At 42.0% G+C, this 23,185-nt stretch overlaps 1 protein-coding gene across 1 annotated transcript in view; it reads left to right on the top strand.

Annotated features, from left to right (window-relative positions):
• Positions 1-2,308: 2,308 nt before the first annotated feature.
• CLTRN (collectrin, amino acid transport regulator) overlaps positions 2,309-23,185 on the top strand; it is a 38,114-nt gene continuing 17,237 nt past the window's right edge. The window contains exons 1-4 of the mRNA XM_010366062.2: positions 2,309-2,621; positions 2,943-3,001; positions 8,208-8,293; positions 22,312-22,425. Coding sequence (XP_010364364.1) covers positions 2,564-2,621; positions 2,943-3,001; positions 8,208-8,293; positions 22,312-22,425 — 317 coding nt within the window. The 5' untranslated portion in view covers positions 2,309-2,563. The remainder of the gene's footprint in view (positions 2,622-2,942; positions 3,002-8,207; positions 8,294-22,311; positions 22,426-23,185) is intronic.

The raw sequence follows: 23,185 nt of genomic DNA, 5'->3' as shown, positions 1-23,185 counted from the left end.
GTAAAAGCCAAAGAAAGCCACTTGATACTTTTATGAAGTGTAAGGCTAAAGGAAAACTGAAGCAGATTTCTTATTTCTCATTTATTTGTTTATTTTTGAAATGGAGTCTCGCTCTGTTGCCCTGGCTGGAGGGCAGTGGTGTAATCTCGGCTCACTGCAGCCTCCGCCTCCCGGGTTCAAGCAGTTCTCTGCCTCAGCCTCCCGAGTAGCTGGGACTACAGGTGCCTGCCACCACGCCCGGCTGATTATTTGTACTTTTAGTAGGGACGGGATTTCACCATCTTGGCCAGGCTGGTCTTGACCTCATGACCTCATGATCCACCTGCGTTGGCCTCCCAAAGTGCTGGGATTACAGTTGTGAGCCACCGTGCCCGGCCGCTGAAGTAGGTTTCTATGTCCTTAGCATAGCTTTCTTCCTTGATGTAAGTAAAATGCTTTGTTATAATCTCTATGTGTATTGACTTTTCCTTCCCATGATGACTTTATCTAGTTTAACGTTTCCCAAGATGACTTCATCTAGTCTAGTTTTATTTTTTTCAGATATTAGCTAGGTGAACTCTTCCTTCTGGAAATTTCCACTGCACCTAATACAATGACATTGCTAGGATGGCTGCACTAAGTTGTGGCTGCCTCTCCTTTTAGTACAGCTTTTCCTGACTCCGTGTCCTTGAAACTGAGGTGAAAGAGATGAGAAAAAGCTTCCTCAGCTGGATTTAGCTGACGGACGTGGGTCCTTTTCAATAAAATACCACCCTTACAAGGAAGGAGAAATGATGTGTTTCTCAAAGTGCTGCAGAAGTCTCATTGTTGATATTTTCCTCATTATTGCTTTGGAAATTCAGTGTTTCTATTTAACACCAGAGTCACCCAATCTAATTGTGCCATTCATGATTTTTGAGGAACGGGGTGGAATTTGGGGACTGAATTTATGAAGAGGCAGAACGGTAGAGAGGAAAGCCCTGACATCAACCTCTGGGCGGGGCATTGATTGGCATCTGTGGAATGCCCACCGGGGAAAGATTCTTTTACACTCTTATCTTAATTCTCAGGGCATCTCTGAGGTTTTGTTGCAACTTCAGGGTTCTTTTTTAACTTTTATTTTAGGTTCAGGGGTACATGCGCAAGTGTGTTATATAGGTAAATTGTGTGTCATGGGAGTTTGGTGTACAGATAATTTTGTCACCCAGATAATAAGCATAGTATTCGATAGGTAGTTTTTCGATCCTCTCCCTCCTCCCACCCTCTACCGTCAAGTAGGTTCCTGTGTCTGTCGTTCCCTTCTTTGTGTCCATGTGTACTCAATGTTTAGCTCCCACTTATCAGTGAGACTATGTGGTATTTGGTCAATTCCAGTTTTGACCAATGATGACCAGAGACACAGAGCAGTTGGGTGTAGTGGAGACAGGGTTCAAGTGTAAGTCAACCCAGCTGGTAAAGTGACACCCATCCCACTCATCCCATTGCTGCCAATGACTTCAACGCTGGAGCCTCAGTTCCCTCCCGTGTGAGATGATGATAACAACAATTGTGAAGTGTCTGAGGATTAGAGAAATCACCCAGTGAAGGTACTTCAGAGTCGGTAACTTTTAATTACTGTTGTGTTGCTGTACTGACCAATGTAGCCAGTAGCCACTTGTGCCTACTTAAATTAAATTAAACAAAAATTCCATTTCTCAGCAACACTAGCTCCATTTCCGGTACTCAATGGCCTCCTACCTCTACTACCTATCATATTGGATGGCACAGATACAGAGCATTCCCATTGACACAGAATGTCCCTTGGACAGTGCTGCTGTGTATCATTAACTTTGATTTAATTCAAGTGCCAGACCTCAGGGGTAAACACAATCATTCCCTATGTGTGAATGTGCAGGTACATGTGCAGTTTTGTTATATAGGTAAATTGTGTGTCACGGGAGTTTGGCGTACAGATTATTTTGTCATCCAGATAATAAGCATAGTATTCGATAGGTAGTTTTTCGATCCTCTCCCTCCTCCCACCCTCTACCCTCAAGTAGGTGAGAGGAAGCTCTGAAGCTCTTCTGGGATGCTCACCCGCTGTGGTGAGAGTCAGGTGAGGCCCTTCGCTGAAGGGCACCCTTTGTTTACCAGAGAGAAAGGAGTCACGTTTGCTTCCTGAATGAAGATAGTCTGTCTATGAACCAGGTATCTCAGCCTTGAAAAGGTGAGAAGTGCATGCCAAGAAAACCTCTAGACAGGACTCAATTCTTCCCATCATACACCTAACCAGAGAATTGCAGAAGGGGTCAGGGGAGAATTCCAACTTTGAGTCAGCAAAGGAGACATTCTTTTGAGGTAGAGTCAGGGTAGGGAAAACAACTAATCCGTTTTCCAAACAGGTTTTCATAAATAACTGACAGGAGATGGGCTGTTTTTATGGAAGTATTAACCCAAATGATGGGTGTTAATCATTAAACCTTTTAGGTGGTGGCTCGCTTGTTTCTCTGATATTCTAATCCGGGTCACAGAATGGCTAAGGCAGATTTAAGTGCAGCGTGGATTTTTTTTTCTCACTTTGCCTTGTGTTTTCCACCCTGAAAGAATGTTGTGGCTGCTCTTTTTTCTGGTGACTGCTATTCATGCTGAACTCTGTCAACCAGGTATGTAGCCTTGAAACTTAAAAGTAGATGAACAGTTTTCTACATGTTTGACAAGTCGTTGACTGAAGGAACTCTTTATTTTTCTAAATCTGCAGACATGTTGTGGCTTGAAAGTTGGGGTGGTGAGTGTTTAATGAGTTTGAAAGAAAGTATTAAACCATCTAAGATGATTTAGGTTAAACTTCCAGGAGTATTTGGGGCAGTTAAATTGTAGTTCTGTGTTCCATTAGTTTGAGTTGCATTACATATTAGGATTTTTCAGACTCTGTTTTGGCAGATCTTAATCATCATATACTGCTCTTTCTTTTTTCTTTCTGGCAGGTGCAGCAAATGCTTTTAAAGTGAGACTTAGTATCAGAACAGCTCTGGGAGATAAAGCAGTAAGTGGAGCACCTGAGTGTTCTTTTAAAATTTTGTTTGCTAATAACACTGTGCTTTCTCTAATAATGGGCCTGTCTGCATAGTTACCTTAATCTTGAATAAATTATTTCTAAAGACCTCAAATCTGATCTTCTCTTAAAGATAGATTATAGAATAATATGAATTTTTAATAAAGTAGGTTTGCCTAAAGTATTTAATTGGTGGTGTATGCTAGACAATATGTGAAGTTTTGTGCCACACAAAACAACTTAAAAAACCGGCATCTCAACTCGGGATAGTGAAGTCAAGTGGCCTGAGTCAGTCGCTCAGGTCTAGACTGGGTCTACTCCTCACCGTTGTGGTCATTTGAATTTTGTTAGCCTCGATTTTCTACTCATTGAAAAGAAGGGATGGTTCTACCCACATAAAGTCTTTCATAGCACAAAAAATTTCCAATTCGAACATGAAGTTTCTTCAATTATTCTCAATTATCAAAGTAACATATGAAATATATGCTTATGAAATAGAAGTTTAAAAACTAGTCATAGGGCCCATGTGGCTATAGGAATGGTGAAGATCATTGAATTAAAAAGACAGTATTGTCTAATTCTAGTTTCAGTTTCCCAGTGTGGTCTGCAAAATTTTTTCCCCAATAGAAGTTGGTGTTAAGATGTCTCAGGCTGGAAACAGAAAAAAGAGTGCTAAAGAAACTTAGAGGTATTCTGTTTGCAGGCCAATTCATCAATTTGTTATTTTATTATTTACTCAATGGGTAATGATTGTTACAACAGCCAGCATTTATTGAGAACTTATCTTACTTTCTAGCTGGGGCTCTTCTAAGCACCTTACTCCTATCAAATCATGTAGCCCTCACAACAGTGCTTTGAGGAAGGTAGTAGTACAGGTATTCGTATTCCCACTGAATGGATGGGAAAACTGAGGTTCAAAGAAATTAAGTAACATGCTCAATATTTCAGGTCATCAAGTGGCAGAAGTAAGATTTGAACCCAGGCAGTCTGAGTGCAGAATACATTGTCTCTACTAGTGTGCATGGTTGGCCATCCCAGTATCCTCTAATAGCAGGTACCATGCTGAATGCTGGGATGTAATGGTGATTAAGGCTTGACTTTACTCTTGTGGAGCTTATAGTAGTAGTAGAATTGGTCATCTATTAAATATTCAGTAAACCAAATGCAAATGTGCAATCTTGACAAGTATTACGGGAAGAAGTACAAGGGCACTTCGGCTTTGTCAAGGGCCACAATACCTGGCACTTACTGTGACGTCTGAAGCATGAGTTGAAGTGAACCAGGAAATGAAAGAAGGAAAGGCAGAGGGAACAGCATTTGCAAAGGTTTATCACAGGAAGGATCTTGGTGAGAGTAAAGGTTAGAAAGAGGGCAGAAATATCTGGAATTGGGGCAATGAGGAGGAACATGGCAGGTGATGAGCTTAGAGAGAGAGGAGTGGGAAGGCCAAGGAATATGTGGGCTGTGTTAGGGAGTTTCATTTTGAGATGTAGGGAGTGTTCAAGAGCATCAAATGCTGTTGAAAGGCCAAGCCAGAAAGCGACTGAAAAATGCTGATTGTGTTAGACAACGTGGAGGTCAATGGTGATTTTAGAAAGAGCTCTTTTCATGGAGTGGAGTTGCTGGAAGACAGGTAGTGGGAAGTTAAAAAATAAATGAGTGGTGAACATGTTGAAACAGATGTGTGGACAACTCCTGGGAGAATTTTGGCTGTGAAGGGCAGGAAAGAGACAGCAGTAGGTAGAAGAAAGGAAGACTGAGTAAAGTGGTTTGTTTTTGCTGTTGCGTTAATGGGAAAGCGTTGAGCTTGTTTAAAAGACAACGAACAGACTCCAGTCAGAGTTAAATACACAGAAAGGAGGGGAGCTGATATCGTTTAGATCTGAGAACGGCAGAGGAGAAGCATTCCTAATATAAGTGACGGAAATGACCACTGATAGGCATAGTTCTGTCTGGCACTTCAGGAGAGGAGGCGGCTAAGACATGTGTCTATGGAGGAAGTGTTGTATCTTGATGTCAGGAGGATGGGAGAGTTGAAATTGATGAGATATATCTATAAATTATGAAGCAAAACCATTTAATGAGAGTGAGGTTTGAAGGAAAACTTTGGAAAAAATGGTAAAAAAAAAAAAAAAAAAAAAAAAAAAAAAAGCATTGACCATCACTTCTCTCTCTAGAGAGAGGTTTGAAATAGTTATGTGACCCATGAGAAAGAGAACTGGTGGTGAAACCTTAGGGATTACCAGGCAATTTGGGATAGGTCATCATGAATTTAGAGTTCAACCAACTAACCTTGTTTTGTAATTTTCTCTAGTTATGCCAATAACTTACCTAAAATGTGAGGTTAGCCATGGTTTGAGTGTTCTTAGTTGTGTGCAAAAAGCAAGGTGAGCTGGGGCATTTAAGGTCCTGGCAGGTGTTATTGAAATGAGGAACCAAGGAATCTGAACTGGTAGATAAATATATGCAATTAACTTGTACCACTTGGTCTGTGAAGCCACACGTGGGATATAAAGATGTGTTCAATTTCACATTGAGCACCTATTATGTGTCAAGTATATGTACAACAGGTAGGTAAGCTGCTGTGGACATTCTTATATATGTATTTTCCATATGCTTTCTTTTTTTGGGGGTATTTACCCAGGAGTAGATTAATGGATCATAAAGTACACAAATGTTTAGCCTTAGTAACTCTTACCTTATCCTCTCTTAAGTTGTACATTTTCTTATTAATGTATGTGCTCAATTCCTTTTATAAATGGAGGCTGTCTCTTTGAAGTATTTGAATGCCCTAGGAGAAATACACTACATCCAATGCACAAGCTTTCAATCCTTTCACACTTGCCCAAGATAAGTTGGCAGGATACCCAACTCAATCTAGAACTGCATCAGTCCTGTTCTGATCTAAATAGCTTGGAGCTTTGTTCTGTGACCAAAATTGGACTCCTACCCAGCCAGCTTAAGCTCTTGTTTTTGAGATGGACAAATGGAAGAACAGGAGATCAGGTCAAGTTGTCGCCAAGATCTGAAAAGCAACTGAAATTCATGTCCCAGGGAGAGCTGGCTAACATCTTTATTTTCATTTTCTGCACTGAGCTTATTATTCTCATTTGTTCTTGAGCAGGCTTATTCCTCGTGTCTGCATTCTGTTAATAAGCCTTCCCTGTCTGAATAGTGTTTCTGCACTATTTTTAATCAGATCCATTTCTTCTTCATGTTTTATTTATTTATTATTAGGTTAGATCATAGCTACTCTTATTCTGAATAAAATTAATTTTGGAAACAAATGCATTATCAAAAACAAAGAGCTATGCCATGAATCAGTTACTTTTAAACTTTCATAGTATAATATCAAATGGAAAGTTCACATTGAAAGATTGAAGGAGCACTTCAAATAAGACCTAAAGTTGACATTGAAATGCAGTATTTAACATTTGCGTGTGAGAAAAGTGATTTTTCCATTTCCATTTTCTGTTGTTGTTGTTGTTGTTGTTGTTGTTGTTGGAGACAGGGTCTCACTCTGTCATCCAGGCTGGAGTGCGGTGGCATGATCTTGGCTCACTGCACCCTCCACTTCCCAGGTTCAAGCAATCTTCCTGCCTTAGCCTCCTGAGTAGCTGGGACCACAGGCACATGCCACCACGCCCGGCTAATTTTTTTTTTGGTAGAGATGGTGTTTCACTATGTTGCCCAGGCTAGTCTTGAGCTCCTGGGCTCAAGTGATCCACCCATCTTGACCTTCCAAAGTGTTACAGGCTTGAGCCTCCACTCCTGTCCCCCTTTTCTGTTCTTTATGGTAGCATCTTACAGCAGAGTTATATAAAGTGGTACTGAAGGAGAAAACGGTGAAGTGGAAGAAGCAACTGAAGAAACTTTAAGGTTCTATGTTACAGAGGCCAAGGCAGGAGGATCACTTAAGGCCACACATTTGAGACCAGCCTGGACAGCAAGACCCCATCTCTCCTCCTTTCCAAAAAAAGAATATGTTATGAAAATATTTAGGAGAAAGGAAAAAGTACAGCACAGTCATAAACCTTATTCAGAGAAGATAACTGAGTAATACAGTTTTTGTTGTTGTTATTTAGGAGTCATTTGTTTTTACTTACTATCCTCACTGCCACCAAAGAGGAGAAAGGCAGTAACGGAAAAATATGTTTCCCTATCCCAGAGTGAAACTCCAATCCTGACAATGTCCTTGTGATATACCAACCCCCACCATCACCAAGTTCTTCCCCTCAGCTTTTGCCACTTTCTCCCTTGCTGCTTCTGCTTTAGTTGCTACCTTCCTTGGTGGTCCTTAAACAGCTCAGTTTTGTGGTTTTTTTTTTTGCCTCAGGCTTTTTGCATTTGCTGCATTAAGGAGCAGAGTGAGTCAAATATACTATATTAATTTGCTAGGGTTGCCATAACGGAGTAACACAGACTGGGTGCCTTACACAACGGAAATTTATTTTCTCTCAGTTCTGGAAGTCAAGATGTCATAGGGTTGGTTCCTTCTGAGGGCTGTGAGGGAAGGATCTGTTCCAGGCCTCTCTCTTTGGCCTGTATGTAGATGGCCGTCTTTTCTCTGTGTCTTCATATCATCTTCCCTCTGTGTCCAAATTTCCTCTTCTGAGGACATCAATCATAGTGGATTAGGGCCCACTCCAACAACTTCATTTTAACTTAATCACCACTGCAAAGACCCTGTCTCCAAATAGAGTTAAATTCTGAGGTATTGCAAGTTAGGACTTCAACATGAAATTTTTTTGGTGAGGACAAAATTCAGCCCATAATATGCACACACATTCAAGTTTCTGGCTAAGAAAATTTTTAAAAAATTGTACTGATGTTAATAAAGGCAACTGGGAGGGAGTTTATGAGGGAAAAGAGAAAGGGAGGAAGGAAATGAAAATGGACTATATATGACCAGGATGAAATGTCCAAATGCCCTATTTGTTGGCTGGCTACTGATGCTGCAGGTTCTTAGGAAGTAGTGCAACAGCAGATACACCAAACTTAGAATGTCCAAGAAACCCTACCCCAAACATTATGGGGATATAATTTATCATGGTCTCCAGTATCTAATGTATGAGAAAGTGGTGTGTGTGTGTGTGTGTGTGTGTAGAGAGAGAGAGAGAGGGAGAACAACTGTGGGTACATTTAGAACCAATGGACCATATTTGCCCCCATACACTTTGTTTTCCTTCTCTTTCAGTATGCCTGGGATACGAATGAAGAATATCTCTTCAAAGCGATGGTAGCTTTCTCCATGAGAAAAGTTCCCAACAGAGAAGCAACAGAGTAAGCAAATAATGAGAAATCTTAACTGATTATTTACAGTATTATTTGAGATAGTGCATTATTTCAAACCTTGATCTTGAAAATAATTTATTAAGTTAATTTTTCGAAGGGATTCACATTTTTACTAAACTTAAAAATAACTTTTATAATCTAACTCATAGTTTATATCATGTTCCTACAATGCTCTTTGTTTAATAGGTAATATGAAGATAAATATCCCTCAAAATTGCAGGTATATATCCTAAGCTTTCTACATTTCTGTTGTGTGTGTGTATGTACATATATGTATATATAATTTTTCTTGCAGATCGATACCAAAGAATTTTACTCTTATTTTGAAAATAACCTAAGTGTGTATAAGTTCTTTCCACTCTTGGTATTTATCATAGTACCTTGTTTATTTTCTTAAAAGCACTTAATATGACTTTTAATAATTTTATATTTTTGTCTATTCTTCTGGAGGAATCTTCTCTATGATGTTTCCTCCTCTATTTGTGGTGAGGGTAACATTCCTGGTCTGTCTCTATTCCCTTCTTCACTCCTCCGCTTGAGAGGTAAAATGACTTATGTGATTGGTGAGCTGCAAGGAGACCCTGGGCGTGGGTTCCTTTCTCCTTATGAGGTAGCCGTCCCCAAATGATAGCAGGCATCTCTCGTGCAACTCCCTAGCTAAGTACAGAACCAGGCCCTGCATGCACAGGTACATACACCCTAAGGCTGTACTTGCGGTTTGCAGCTGAGGAGCGTTTAGATTAGTAGGTGCCATGTTATTTGGGGGGTTAAATATTGTGTGTGTTACTCCAGTACAGGACAATACCTGCCTCAGTTATGCTCTACTTGAGACAATGGAGGTGAATATATTTATTTCAGGATTTTTTTTTAAATTAGGAAGAAAATTTGCCTGCTGATTGAAGTCATATCCTCCAAACTAGCCTTTTATTTTGGTCTCCCATCTGTACAATGTTTTGTCTTCATTCTATAATAATTCAAGGCCCAGTATAGATGATTACTATTAATTGGTCTCCCTCACATCCATAATATCTGATGCATGGGATATGAATATAAAGAATGAAACAGAAGAGTGGAGTTTGAGGGAGCAAAATGAACACATACATATTTGTGTATACCCACATGTGTATTTTTAATATATATATTTTAAATAGCATATTAACATGATTTAAAAAATGAAAAGAAGGTATATAATAAAACAAAGCTTCGCCCTAAGTTCTACTCCTGTTTTGTAGATCTTAAAATTATATATATTGTACTTCATGCCATTAAACTGCAGCATTCTTTCACAACTATTTATAATAACTTTTTTCAATAAAAATAAGGTGATTACATTACAAAAAACTGAACAGAAAAAAAATAAGAAGAAAAGCCACTGGTTATCTCACAATGGTAACCCCTTAAATATTCTCTTTGTATTTTCTTCTAGCCCTTCTTGTAAGCAAGTTTTATACATTGCTGTGTTCATAGCACTGTTAGTTCCTTTAAATGATCACGTTTCACCTAGTACATGACTAAGTTAAATTAAGTGTTTCCATTCTTAGGAAAATTTAATTTAAATATATAACATTTCAGATTGATTCTTGGGAGTTTACCTTTAAAATATCTTCCTTCAGAATCTGGAGCATTGTAGGAGTCTATGAATATCTGATCTAGTTTATTTGAAAGGTTGTTTGACTTACAGCTGGGCACTGAGGCTGGGTGCAGTGGCTCACACCTCCAATCCCAAAACTTTGGGAGGCTGAGGCAGGTAGATCACTTGAGCCCAGGAGTTCGAAACCAGCCTGGGCAACATGGGCAACCTGGTGAAACCTCGTCTCTACAAAAAATGCAAAAATTAGCTGAGCATGGTGGCACACACCTATAGTCCCAGCTACTTGGGAGGCTGAGATCACTTGAGCCCAGGAGTTTGAGGCTGCGGTGAACTATGATGGTGCCACTGCACTCCAGCCTGGGTGACAGAGTGAGACTCTGTCTCAAAAAAAAAAAAAAAAAAAAAAAAAAGAATTGGGTACACTGGATATATATTGGGTTGGTGCAAAAGTAATTGTGGTTTTTGCCATTGAAAGTAATGGCACCTTCAACAAAAGTAGAAGCTTTTGTTGCCAGTGTCAGTTGTAAAAATCAAAACTGCAAAACTAGACTGAGGATCTGTACACATTTTTCTGTAAAGAGTCAGGCAGTATGAGTCCTGGTGATACTGCTATCAAGGGGATGAATTGACAAGCGAGATGTGTTTAAGATGCAATTCAGCTGCTGGCCTGGATTCCACATGCACTGCCATGTTGGAAGCTGCACCCCTACATGAAGAGCTATGGGAAAGGGCACCACATAATGCAAGATTGGATTGAAAATAGCTTTGCGGAGAGGCTGCTTCTCTTCAGTGTGGCAGGTGGATGGAAGACACCAGTAGCTTGGCATATGGGTTAAGTTTTAAAGCTGCCTTCCAGAAATCTTTTGGTGCCAATGTGGGCAGACTGAAGGAGTGTGGCAAATATTCCTTTCCAGGATAGCTTCAGGATTCAAGTTTTGGGGACTGGCTGTTTATTGTCTCCCCCTGCCCACCATTGTTTATCCACTAATATTGCAGAAAACTGTAAAGTACAAAGAATAAGCCAAATCACATGAATTAAAAACAAGGATATTCAAGTAATTAACAGAATAATGAATAGTCTCACTTTCATCCCACCTTTTACCCAGGGCGATATCTACAACATCTCTTATATCAAGTTTGATCACCACCAATGATACAAAGCTCATTGTCTCCTGAGCATGCCTCTTCCTATTTGGAAACATACAATTGGCGTATACTTACAGTAGAAGCTTGCTTGGCTATGAAAAAGGAAGTGATGTCTTGTTGGAGAGCTGATCTGGTCCAGTTACCATTACCGCAGGCAGGCAATGGAAGAGAAGCCAGGGATTCCCTAAGAGGATCGGAGAGGATTAGGGTGTGGGCTTGCAGAGAGGGCTATGGCATTTCCACTCCCTTAGGACTTGAACAGGGCTGGGAATGGGTTCCTGTGCAGATTCCCCAGTGCAGCCAGCCAGGGTGTTGACAACTGAGTTCATGCTGATGAGTTGGTCCCCATTCCTTACGAGTGATGATGTGTTTGGAGTGATATTCTTGTTTGCATCCCTGCCCACCTCAAGTCAGGTAGAGAAGTGCTCATAGAGGATACATTTGTCTTTAAGAAGGGAGACTGGCATGTTATTTTCTGGAGGGATGCTCCCCAACTTACAGACATTCTCAGGACCCCCTCAAGTTGCCACTACAGTAGCAGTAGCTGGAGTTCTAGAGAATATGATGGTGTCCCTAGCAACTGAGAGTGTGCCTGGAACAGAAACTGGTGGCTACCTCTTAACCGGAGAAGTCTCATGGTGGAAGGCTGGCTTGAGCGCCTGTAACTGGGGGGAGAGAGAGAGCAGTTTTCTGAGCAGTCTGTACTTGAATATATTCCTGGGGCCAAGCAGAGGCTTTGGAAGGGAACAGGATGGAGTCATTGCCTGTTAGGCCCACGTCCTTAAGTGAGACAGGGCAAAACAAGGCAGCAGAGTGAGGCTGGAGGTGTACACCCCTGGAGGCAGAGCCGAGATGGGGTGGAGGAAGTCGGTCAGAGCATGTCACCCAGGTCAGGGGAAGATGCAGTGCAGAGGTCCCGGGAGGGGCCCCTGAAGGCCCGACAGGAGCATTCTGAGTGGAGAGCATCTGGATTCCCACCACCACAGAGGACCCCTCACAGCAGGGGGAACCACAAGGGCCCTGGTTCAGGAAGAAGAATTTGGCCTTTCCTTGTCTATCTCACACCCCCATCATCTTGCTTTCCTGTCCCTAAGCGAGGAGAATGAAGCATGGTGGAGGGGAGCACAGGCAGGGAGGGAGTGGAGCCCAGAGCAAATGGGGGGAGCCCGCCACTCAGGTCCCTGCTCTGGCCAGAACTGCTTGAAAGGGGAGCAGCTGTAGGTGAGAGGCAGGAAGGCAGCTTTGGTTAGACTGGCCTGGATGCCTTAGTAGCCGGAAGTGACAGGAAAGCCACACCATCTGCCCCAGATGCTGTCAAGAGGCGAGGAAGAAGGAGCTGACAGAGTGCCCAAAAGGAACAGTGTGAGCAACATCAACCTCTTCCTTCACTGCTGTCCATGAGGCCAGCCTGTGGAACTATGTTGCTGTGGCTGGAGCCACAGGATCAAGTGACCTCTGCTGAAAGCCTGCTATGTGCTGGGCACTGAGATTCGAATGAGGGCTAAGACCAGGTCCCACACTGCACCAGGCCCACACCCAAGAACCTAGCCCTGGTAGACATTGTAGAAAGAGAGACCAAATGTGACAGCAACAAGACAACTCTTTCAAAATCATCATTCACAGTTTCTGATATTAAATGCTTTTTTTGTTGTTGCTGTATTTTTTTTAGAAGCAGAATGGGAGATAGATGGAAAAATGAAGTTAAGAGAACGCTCTGGTTTCATTAGTTGAGGTTACTTGAGGTTTTCCTGGAACTTGGATTGAAGATGGCAACCAAGTGTTTTCAACTGTTTACAATATGATTTAGGCCAGGTTTACTAAAACAGTTTCACAGGAATTTTAAAATGTTGGAAGGAATTTCTAAGGAAGCTATAATCTAATCCAAAGTTTAGTCTAATTCACAGGTCAACTGGAAAGTTAATATGCCTAGTTTATTCAAACATCAACTTTTAGGTAATTTATCATTTTTAGCAAGAAAGGTAAAGTCTAACTCAGGCAAGGCTTTCTCTTTCTGAGTTAAATGGTGTAGGACATGTAATGGATTTCTCCTTCTGCCTAATTATTCAAGGATAAGTCTTGTGATCTAAAAAGGAACAACGTGCTGTTGTATCCACGGTAAGGGGATTAACGGTCTTGTGCTTGTAAAACAGCAGCCCAGCGCCTATTTAGTCCTTTTGATTTCCAGAAACAAGAGCCAGATTCTTACCACTCTTTGGAAGCAATTGGCCCTGTCTGGCGCCATTGATGAAAAATGGCAGTGGAGCCAATTCTTAGAGAAACCTTCAGACCAGGGCTTTCCACACTTGAGGAAAAAGAGTAAACATTTTTACCTCTTTTTCATGATTTGCTGAAAGAAGTCACTTATGTATGAATTAATATAATTTCTTGGTAAAAAAATTTGGTCAAAATGATTATTAAAGTGAATTCAAATAATTCCACCAGCCCACTGGCTGCTCTGAAAAGCCATATTTGCATTGTTTCTGGGTTTGGCTTCCAACTTGCTGCAGCCACACCTGCGCTTCTTGGACTCTACATTATTGCCAGTCCCCAAACTCTCGGTTTCTTCTTAGTCCACTGCATTGGTCACTGGTGTGCCCCCACCATATCAGATGCAACTGTGGACACCAGCTCCAAGATCATCACCAAGATCTTAGAAGAAAGAAGTTGTGGAGGAGGCAGAGGAGGGAAGAGATGGTCCCGGTAGTGGGAACGCTAATGAGGAAAATGGGAAGCAGGAGGCTGACAGTGAGGTAGAAGGATAGGAAGAATATGGGGAGGAAGAGGAAGAAGAAGAAGGTGATGGTGAGGAACAGGATGAAGATGAAGATGAGGCAGCTGAGGCTGCTATGGGAAAATGGGCAGTTGAAGATGCTGAGGATGACAATGTTGATACCAAGAAGCAGAAGACTGATGAAGATGACTAGACTGCAAAAAAGGAAAAGTTAAATTTAAAAAAAAAAAAGGAAAAAGAGAAAAGGCCACCGTGATCCATTCACCCTGTCTCAGAATCTAAGTGAAGTCATCTTTAAGTAGAGAGACCTGCCAGGCAACGCCACCTTCAGGTGACAAGCACTCTTCAGCACCCAACCCAAACCACAATAATTTGCAACAGGGGAGGAAAAAAAAGAACCCAAACTTCCAAACCCCAGCTTTTTTCCTTAAAAGTACTTTAAGATAAAAATTTGTTCCTATTTTTTATTTACATTGTTTATTTATTTATTTATTCATTTTGAGATGGAGTCTCACTCTGTCACCCAGGGTGGAGTGCAGTGGCGCTATCTTGGCTCACTGCAACCTCCACCTCCTTGGTTAAAGCAATTCTCCTGCCTCAGCCTCCCAAGTAGCAAGGATTACAGGCGCCTGCCACAACACCTGGCTAATTTTTGTATTTTTAGTAGAGACGGGGTTTCACCATGTTGGCCAGGCTGTCTCGAACTCCTGACCTCAGGTGATCTGCCTGCCTCAGCCTTGAGAGTCCTGGGATTACAGGCGTGAGCCACTGCGCCTGGCAATACTTTTTATTTTCATTGTATATTTTTGTACATATTGTTAGGGGTCAGCCATTTTTAATGCTCTCAAATGATCAAACCAGACTTCAGAGCTTTCTCTGTCTTACTTCTGACTTTACTTGTGGTGTGACCATGTTCATGATATGGTTCAAAATAAAAACAAACGTTGAAGAAAAGCAACAACAACAAACAACAACAACAACTCTTATTCCGAGTGTTCCAGTATCTTTTTTAATGTATGAACTTAGTGGTACTATAAGTTTGTATGAGATGGTTAAAAAGACCAAAGATAAAAGGTTTCTCACTCCCCTCCCTGCCTTTTTTTTTTTTTTTGTCTGTGAAGTTGCTGTTTATTTTTTTGGCCTCTTTGATGTATGTGTGAAACAATATGATGAACAATAAATCGGAATTTTGTTTCACTGAGTTGCTCTAACAACAACAAAAAATAATTCCATTGGACTCATTCATATTTAAAATCTTGAAAATGGAGGATTTTTATTGAGTTGTGCTAATGGCATTTCAGTTTATTTATGACATCAAAATATGCTTTAAAAAGACATGTTTAGCTCAAGAAATGCTTGTTTGTTGATCAATTTTTCATTCGGTACAAATCTTGGAGGACATTCAATGTAGTCACATTTGGAAGAAAGGCCATGGAGAAGTCACATTAGTTGCACATAATCTATAATTGGAAGAAATTTGTGTCCTTTGGTTCCTTAATACATAAATTACAGAACCATGTGCAGTCATTCTTCATGTTACTTCCTTTTTAGCACCAGCTTTCTGCCCTCACATTTACAGTTCTTCTTGGCTACTTCCATCTACAGTATATTTGGGATTCTTCTTTTACCAGAGAGTTCTGTGTGCTATTTTGTTGTCTGAGTATTTGTAGGTGAGTAGACAAAGTTTTGGGAAAGTAACCTCCTTCCTTCCCTGCCTCTCTTTTCTGTTATTACAGCCCTGGACCAATTTACTTCCTCAGTTTGTCTCTCTAGGAATGATGTCAGAGCACTGAGATGTTAACCTTTTCTCATCCATCCATTTTTCTCCCCAGTCACTTACTGAATGGTCCACGTGGGCCAAGCTTCAGGAATGCAGGGGCTTACAGCACAGGACAGACTTGGGCCTCATGTCCTCATGTCCTAGGGCACAGAGAAATCTGCTGCAAATGGACAAAATATGTGATAGTCTCCCTAGTGACCCTGCAACTGATCAAATTAAAACAGGTACTCTGCTTGGAGATCATGAAGTTCAAATCAGGGCAGGGATTAGAGACCCTCCTGACAAAGAATGTAGACAAGCCATGTGAAATCTAGAAGCTCTTTATCCTCCCCATGTCCTGGGTTTATTCTCACACAGGGCATGGAACTATGTGCAAATTCTGCCACCGTGGGGGTTACTGGCTTCCACTTTGGTATTTAATGCTCTGGTGGGCTTAAGACTCCAGTCTTGGTTTTCAGAAGTCTTAGCATCACTAAATTCCTGCATGGGATGGGGCACGGAATTCTCATGCCGCTGTAGTAGAAACTCTTTTCCTAACCATATCCCTAACCATATTGGTGAATCAAGGTTAGCTCTTAGTAAACAGCTGTGAGTGAATGAAGCATGTTTAACATCCTGGCTCTTAAATCAGTGGTCTGTCTATTGAGGTGCAGTGGGTGCAAGAAAACAGTGTCCCCCCAAATCTCCCCAATTTCTTCCTCTTTTTTGCCTCAGTCCCATAGGAGGATGCTCCTATGGTGGACTTGGCACACAATGGCCAGAGTAGAAGCAGTTCCCTGTTGCTTGGGTGTTAGCTCTTGCTGGACCTCAGTTTCTTACCCTTGGGGAGGCCAAGACATCAGTTAGTTTCTGAAAGCATCATCCAAGTAAGTAGGAAGCGCCAGCCCAGAGTGTGTCTCCATCTTCATATACAGCCTTTGCTGCCTTCAGAGCAGGGCTAGGCTTTCCCCGGCTCCCTTCCCACAACATTGCTACTGTGGGAAGTTGGCTTATTAATTTCTAGTTCAACTGCATGTATGTGAACAAAATATAAACACATCTGTAGAGTTATATATCTGTTGGTAACATTTGTTGAACATTAGGTTACCTTTTTGTTTGCTTAGAATCTTAAGAGGAGTTACATATTTGGGCAGAACCATCATGTACGAAGGACACAACATTCTCCTGTTGAAGAAGACCACAAACAGCCAAAACTATTTACCTTTTCTCTTTATATCAATCTTAGAGAAATTATGCTTAAGACACTAGTATGAGGGAAATAATCATAATAAATAATTTTACATCTGAATGTATAACAGAAAGAATTTTTTAAAATTTCAGGTAACTATTAATACCATCCTTATGCTGGTGGGTACCAGTATCTTGCATTTGAATACAGCTTTCTTAATTTCAAAAAAAATGTTTAAATCTGTTATCTCCTTACCAGTGAAGCTAGTCAAGAGCATTAAAACATTGCCTAATTTTTATTTTTCTTGTAGATACTTTTACTGTGCCCAGGCAACTTTTAAAGTAACTGCTTTGCTCTTATATGTATGTATATGTCTGTGTATTTAATTTAAAAAAAAAAAAGATTTACAAATAGTTACAAAGTTAATACGGAGAGGCCCTATGTACCAGTGGTTCTCAACACTTGGTGGGGGGATTCCCCCCAATTGCTCCAAAGGATATCTGGCAATTTCTGGAGACATGTTGGTTTTCACAATTGGATATGCTACTGGCATCTAGTATATAGAGGCTAGGGATGCTGCTATATATCATACAAAACCATAGACAGTCCCTGACAACCTAGTATTATCCAGGCTAAAATGTTAATAGTGCTTGGGTTGAGAAACCCCATTTCCCTGATGATATCATGTTAAATAACCCACGGTAGATTTATCCCAATAAAGAAATTCACGTTGGTTCAATTTTTCAACTAATGTCCTTTTTCTATTTCAGAATCTATTTCTCCTTAGTCTGATCCACTCTGTGACACCTTCTCTGTCTTTCTTTGTTTTCATGACCTTGAAACTTTTGAAGAGATTTAGAAGTGTTTCTTACTTGGTACTGACCCTCCCCGCCCCGCCACCCATGGAGTATAAGGAAATGGGATCTGTTTGGGGGTTATATCTATGACTGTAGAGTGCTGTGGCATTTAAAGGGTGGGGAAGAGAGATAATCAGTGTGGCACATGGCTCAAGACAGTTCCCCATAACATTCCCACCCAAAATGCCAACAGCACACCCCCGTTGACACACTAAGAACTCAAGCCTTTCCTAGTAACTCATAGACAGTGAAATGACTTGTCTCAAGACCACCATTTGGCAGGTAGTAAATTTCAAAATAAAAGCTTTGTTTTTAGAGTTTCAGTCCAGGAACTTTTTCTGTCTAACAATAACTGTCTCCATTGAAAATGTAAGGTTTAATATTTTCAGCAAAAATGTTAATCTTTTGGAAATATTTATTTCTAAGTAGATAAAATATTTTCAATTTATTTGCTGAGGGTAATGTATTAAAGTATGAGTTGCCACCCATTGGAAACTTGAACAAATTTAAAGAACTTGAATTCATGATATAGTTCCATAGTGATGAGGACACAGGAAAGTAGTTGGGGCCATAGTTGTGTTGATGGAGTTGTATGCCCTCCCTTTTTTTTTTCTTTGTAGCACTTACTCCACACCTCCACAGTGTATGCATTTATTTACTTGTTTATCTTTTGTCTCCACCTCCTTAGCAAGCTCCATGAGATAAAGGACTTCGCTTTGTTTACAGCTGTATTCTATGGCTCTCTAATGGGGAATACCATGAAATTCATGTTTGAACAGTATTTAAAGAGGCTTCATATGGAAAGAGTAATACAGGCAAAGTAACCAAATGACTCTTCACCTGATTTCCGGCCTTTTATGCCTGAAATTCTATTTGGTATTTGTTTAATTTATATAAATGTTATGTACTATGCATAATATTTTACTTCTTTTTCACTTGATGGTGTATTTTTGAAATTTATTCTTTTTTTTTTTTTGAGATGGAGTCTTGTTCTGTTGCCCTGGCTACAGTGCAGTGGCACAATCTCAGCTCATTGCAACCTCCACCTCCTGGGTTCAAGCGATTCTCCTGCCTTAGCCTCCTGAGTAGCTGGGATTACAGGTGTGCGTCACCATGCCTAGCTAATTTTTGCATTTTTCGTAGAGATGGGGTTTCACCATGCTGGCCAGAGTGGTCTCAAACTCCTGACCTCGTGATCCGCCCCCCTCGGCCTCCCAAAGTGCTGGGATTACAGGCGTGAGCCACCGTGCCAGGCTGAGATTTATTCTTTTATTTAAAAAAATATGTAGCTCTAGCTCAGTGGTTGCCACCAGGGGGTGATTTTGTCCTTCAGAGGCTATTTGGGAACACCTGTAGCTATTTTTGATTGTCACTACTGGAAGTAGTTCTGATATCTGGTAGATAGAGCTCAGATTTGCTGCTAAACAACCTGGAAAGCACAGAATATCCTCACAACGTATCTGGCATGATCATGCTGATGTTGTGAAACCCTGGGCTATTTCTTTCCTTTAGCCTGTGGAACAGTATTCCCTCGACAGCATATACTGTATTTACTTTATTCCTGTACTGATGAACATTTGGGTTGTTTCAGTTCTCTGCTATGTTGACGAGTGCTGCAAAGAACATCCTCACCAGTGTCTGTGTATGTGTGCCACAGGGTTTCTGGTAGCTGCATTTTCTGTTCTAGGAATCACTTCCAAATGCCATTCCAGAGTGGCTGGACTCCTTGCTTCTACAGCGTCACCTGGGATTCCAATTCCATGGGTCTTTACCAGCCCTCGGTATTATTTAACTTTTAAATTGTTGCCAATTTGAAAAGTTTAAAATAGTAGCTCATTTGTAACAATTTTGCATTTCCTGATTGCTAGTAAGACCAGACCACAGGAATCATTCACACCCCAAGCATTCTAGAAAACTGGTGAAAATGTTTTCTGTCCAGCATGCGCCACTTCATTTGGTTTGTCCCTGCGTCTTTGATATGTATTACAAAACCGCACATTTTGGGGGACTAGGCTTGCCTGTTTCTGCCACTAGAGGTCACTGATCCTCAGTGGTTCTCCACCAGTATGACTTCTGACCTCTCTACCCTTCCAGGGAGTATTTGGCAACGCCTGGAGCCATTGTTGATAGTCAGGACTGAGAGTGTGCTGCTGGCACCTAGAGGTGAGCAACCAGGCATGTTGCTAAGGCCCTGCAATGCACAGGACAGCGTGCCCCTCCCCCCTGCCCCCTCCCCCTACCAACAAGAAAACACCATCTGGCCCAAGTAATAGTGCCAAGCTGGAGAAACCACGGTGTTGTCTTTGAAAGAAAGCATATGACAATCTCTATAATAAAGACACCTATTATTATTAACAACAAATATTTTATTGCAGAAACTGGGGAGACTGGGGAGAAGCATGCCTTCTGTCCCCAGGGAGAAGGCAGGGGCGAATGCGCAAGGAAAAGGGAAAGGTTTTAAAGGACAGGAGAGGTGGGCCTGGGGCTCGCTGAGTGGTTGGCTGGAGCAGTGGAAAGTGCCCTGGTGGGGCCGGTGGCTGGTGTGGGGGTGGAACCACAGTCAGTAGGGTGAAGGCGCTGAGGGCTGGAGGCTCAGGAGGTGGTGGCAGGGGCCTGACTCTTGGAGCTGGGCAGCAGGCTGGGTGTGCTCAGAGGCTCATGGCCCCCCTGGCGAAGCTCCTTCCAGGTGCAGGCAAGCCTGAGGCGTCAGGGCAGTGGTGCCCGCAGGCCCAGCGCTCCTGCGGTGGCTCGGCGACCCGGCGCCTGGCAGCCGCACATCCTGCAGCATGGCAGGCGGCCGCCAGGGAGGATTGAGACAACGCTGCCTGGGAGTGGGGGCCTCTACTCAGCGGCCTAGACCTGGGCACAAAGGAATGGGCCACTCCGTTTCTCATCACAGGCTTGAAGGCAGATGGCCTGGGCGGCCGGCTCCCTCTGCGCTCTGGCGGGGTGATTTTCACAGTCACCAGGGTGCAGACAGGCTGGGGGAGTGGCGGGCGGTCCAAAGCCACCGCTTCACGTAAGCCACGCGAGCCTCGGAGAAATCAGGCCTGATGTTGCTCAGCAGCGGCGGCCTGTTGGGAAAGCACCTCCAGGCCTGGGGGACCATCTCCGGAGGTGGATGGGGGCGGGGACCATCTCTCTCTGGATGCGGATGCGGGGGTAGTCCCAGCTGGGAGGAGCGGTGGGGAGGGGCCGGGTGCGGACCCAGTGCTTCCCTTGGAAGTAGGTGACCTTGCAGTTCTCCTGGACCTGGGGGCTGAGGAAGGGCCTGGACCGCAGGGCCCAGTGCTTCTGGGCGGGGCACAGCTTTCTGGCCCAGAGCCAGCCCAGGAAGCAGCTCAGGTAGCTGCCTATGAGAGCAGGGCAGTGGGTGGGGCCTTTCAGTAGACACTGGGGTGCTAGAAATTTCCAAAATCTGCGGTCAGGGTCCGAGATCAAATGTCAGTGCTCAGTGACCAGCGACCCTTGGCATCAAAATGTCAGAAAGTGCACGATGCGCCGTGTGCTGGGTATGGTCTGGCCACCAAGTGTTGCATGGGGCGGGAAGCCACGGCCAGGCCAGAGCTTTGCGGCGCGCAGCTGCGGAACGGGTGGGTGGTGCCCCATGCTGTCTGGTGGCCCAAGGAGGCTCAAGCCTCAATCCTTCCCACTCATGGTCCCAGACACTTAGCTCTGGACAAAGGGGCCTGGCAGCTGCCTCTACTTTTTTGTACCTGACCTTTAAAGGCAGAACGTAGAAGAATTTCTGCCAGGTCCTGAAAACTGGAGATACCTGTTGACAGAAGGGTGCTCTCTTTGATCAGTGTGAAAATGATCACAATACACATGGATGCTCTAAACAAATCCTTTATTCATATCAGATTCTTCTAGGATGGATGTTAATGTTGCTTTTTGCAATTTTGCTCTTAAGTAAACTGGGAAAGCCATCAGGTTTTGTTTTAGCACTGGCAATGTTGATTTTATGTGGACTTTCCTATAATTTCCAGCCTGAGTACATCCATGTATAGATTGTCTCTCTCTGAACACTGTCATTTCTCCCCTTTCACTTTTAATGGTAATACAGAGGAGAGTGAGTCACATTTCCAATTTGCAGTTGAAAAGTGTGTAACTGCCAAACAAAGAGTTCAAAGACTGCTGGTGAATTGATTATAGTGCTTAAGTTTGGAGGTTCGTTCAAGGCAATGTAAAATAAACTGTTTTTGAGAATTTTTTCTTCAAAAGTACACACAGAAGGTGTCTTTTGTCTTGGCCCGGATGCTGGGGTGGAAGAGAGACAGTAGATGCAGATAGAGCAAGTATTGAATCATAAGGGGGCAGCAGATCCTCTCTGGGTCCGAGAGGTGAAAGACTGAATGGGCAGGGTACTAAAAAGAGTTTAACGAGAAAATACCAAAGGTTTCTATGATTCAGAGAGGGCCAAGCATTGGGGAAACAGGGGCTGACACCAACTGGTGATGGAGAATGAGATGCCTAATACTCTCCACTGACTATTATTTTTTGGCAGATTCCCTATTATTCCCTATAAGGAATGATCCCCAAGTATAGGATTTTGAAACAATGGGAATTTCCTTTATAATTTTCTTCTTACTGAGATAATTCTTCATAATGGTAGAAATGACTTTTTAATCATAGCTAAAATGTCTCAAGATAATAATAGCATCAGAGTGAATGGTTTAATACCATTTGTTGTGATATTCTTCTAATATATTTTTTCTTTCCACTGTCTGCAGAATTTCCCATGTCCTACTTTGCAATGTAACCCAGAGAGTATCATTCTGGTTTGTGGTTACAGACCCTTCAAAAAATCACACCCTTCCTGCTGTTGAGGTGCAAACAGCCATAAGGTAATCACCCTTAAATATACCTTCTATTGGTCGATCAACTTGCTGATTAATTCAACTGTTTTTAAAAATAGATATTGTAGAGTTTTATCTGTTTCACACATGAATTATTTATTAAAATGTAAAAGATTTCATTTTGTTAGTTTCTGTTAAAGATGAGTATAGATCAGTAGTTCTCATCCAGGGGCAATTTTGCCTTCAAGGAGACATTTGGCAATATCTGGAGACATTTGGCAATGTCTGGAGACATTTTTATTGTCACAGCTGGAGGGGGTGGTGGTACCACCAGCAGTGAGTAAGCAGAAGTTAGGGACCCAATGGCTTACCTTTTTCAGTCAATATATAGTCTTTAAAATGATAATTTTTTTTAAAAAAAAGGTAAAATCATGACTCTGATGCAAACTAAACATTATTACTATCAAAAATTTTATTATCTCATTAGTTAATGAGGGCACTAGTAAGATGTTAAAACCTTTTTCAAGGAGACTTCGAGGAACCACCCATATATAGAAAGTGAGGAATGGCAAAGTACGTCTACAGAAAGATGCATCAGTCTATTTTTCAGGCAGTAACCAATTATGTTCCACTAGACACAGTTCATTTGATTTTCTATGGACAAGAATCATTTACATTATGTTAGTTTTCAAGAACTTATGGATTTGCAAAATAGCTCAAAGACCATAAGAGATGGAAATTGCCTAGAACAGTGCTTTCAGCAGGACAATCAGGAAAAAGTCCAGTACTCTGTTTTGCCCATTTCAAG

This window comes from Rhinopithecus roxellana, chromosome 7, assembly GCF_007565055.1.
Source record: "Rhinopithecus roxellana isolate Shanxi Qingling chromosome 7, ASM756505v1, whole genome shotgun sequence".
In the NCBI taxonomy this organism is placed as follows: domain Eukaryota; kingdom Metazoa; phylum Chordata; class Mammalia; order Primates; family Cercopithecidae; genus Rhinopithecus; species Rhinopithecus roxellana.
This window is presented reverse-complemented; position numbering and strand designations above follow the sequence as displayed.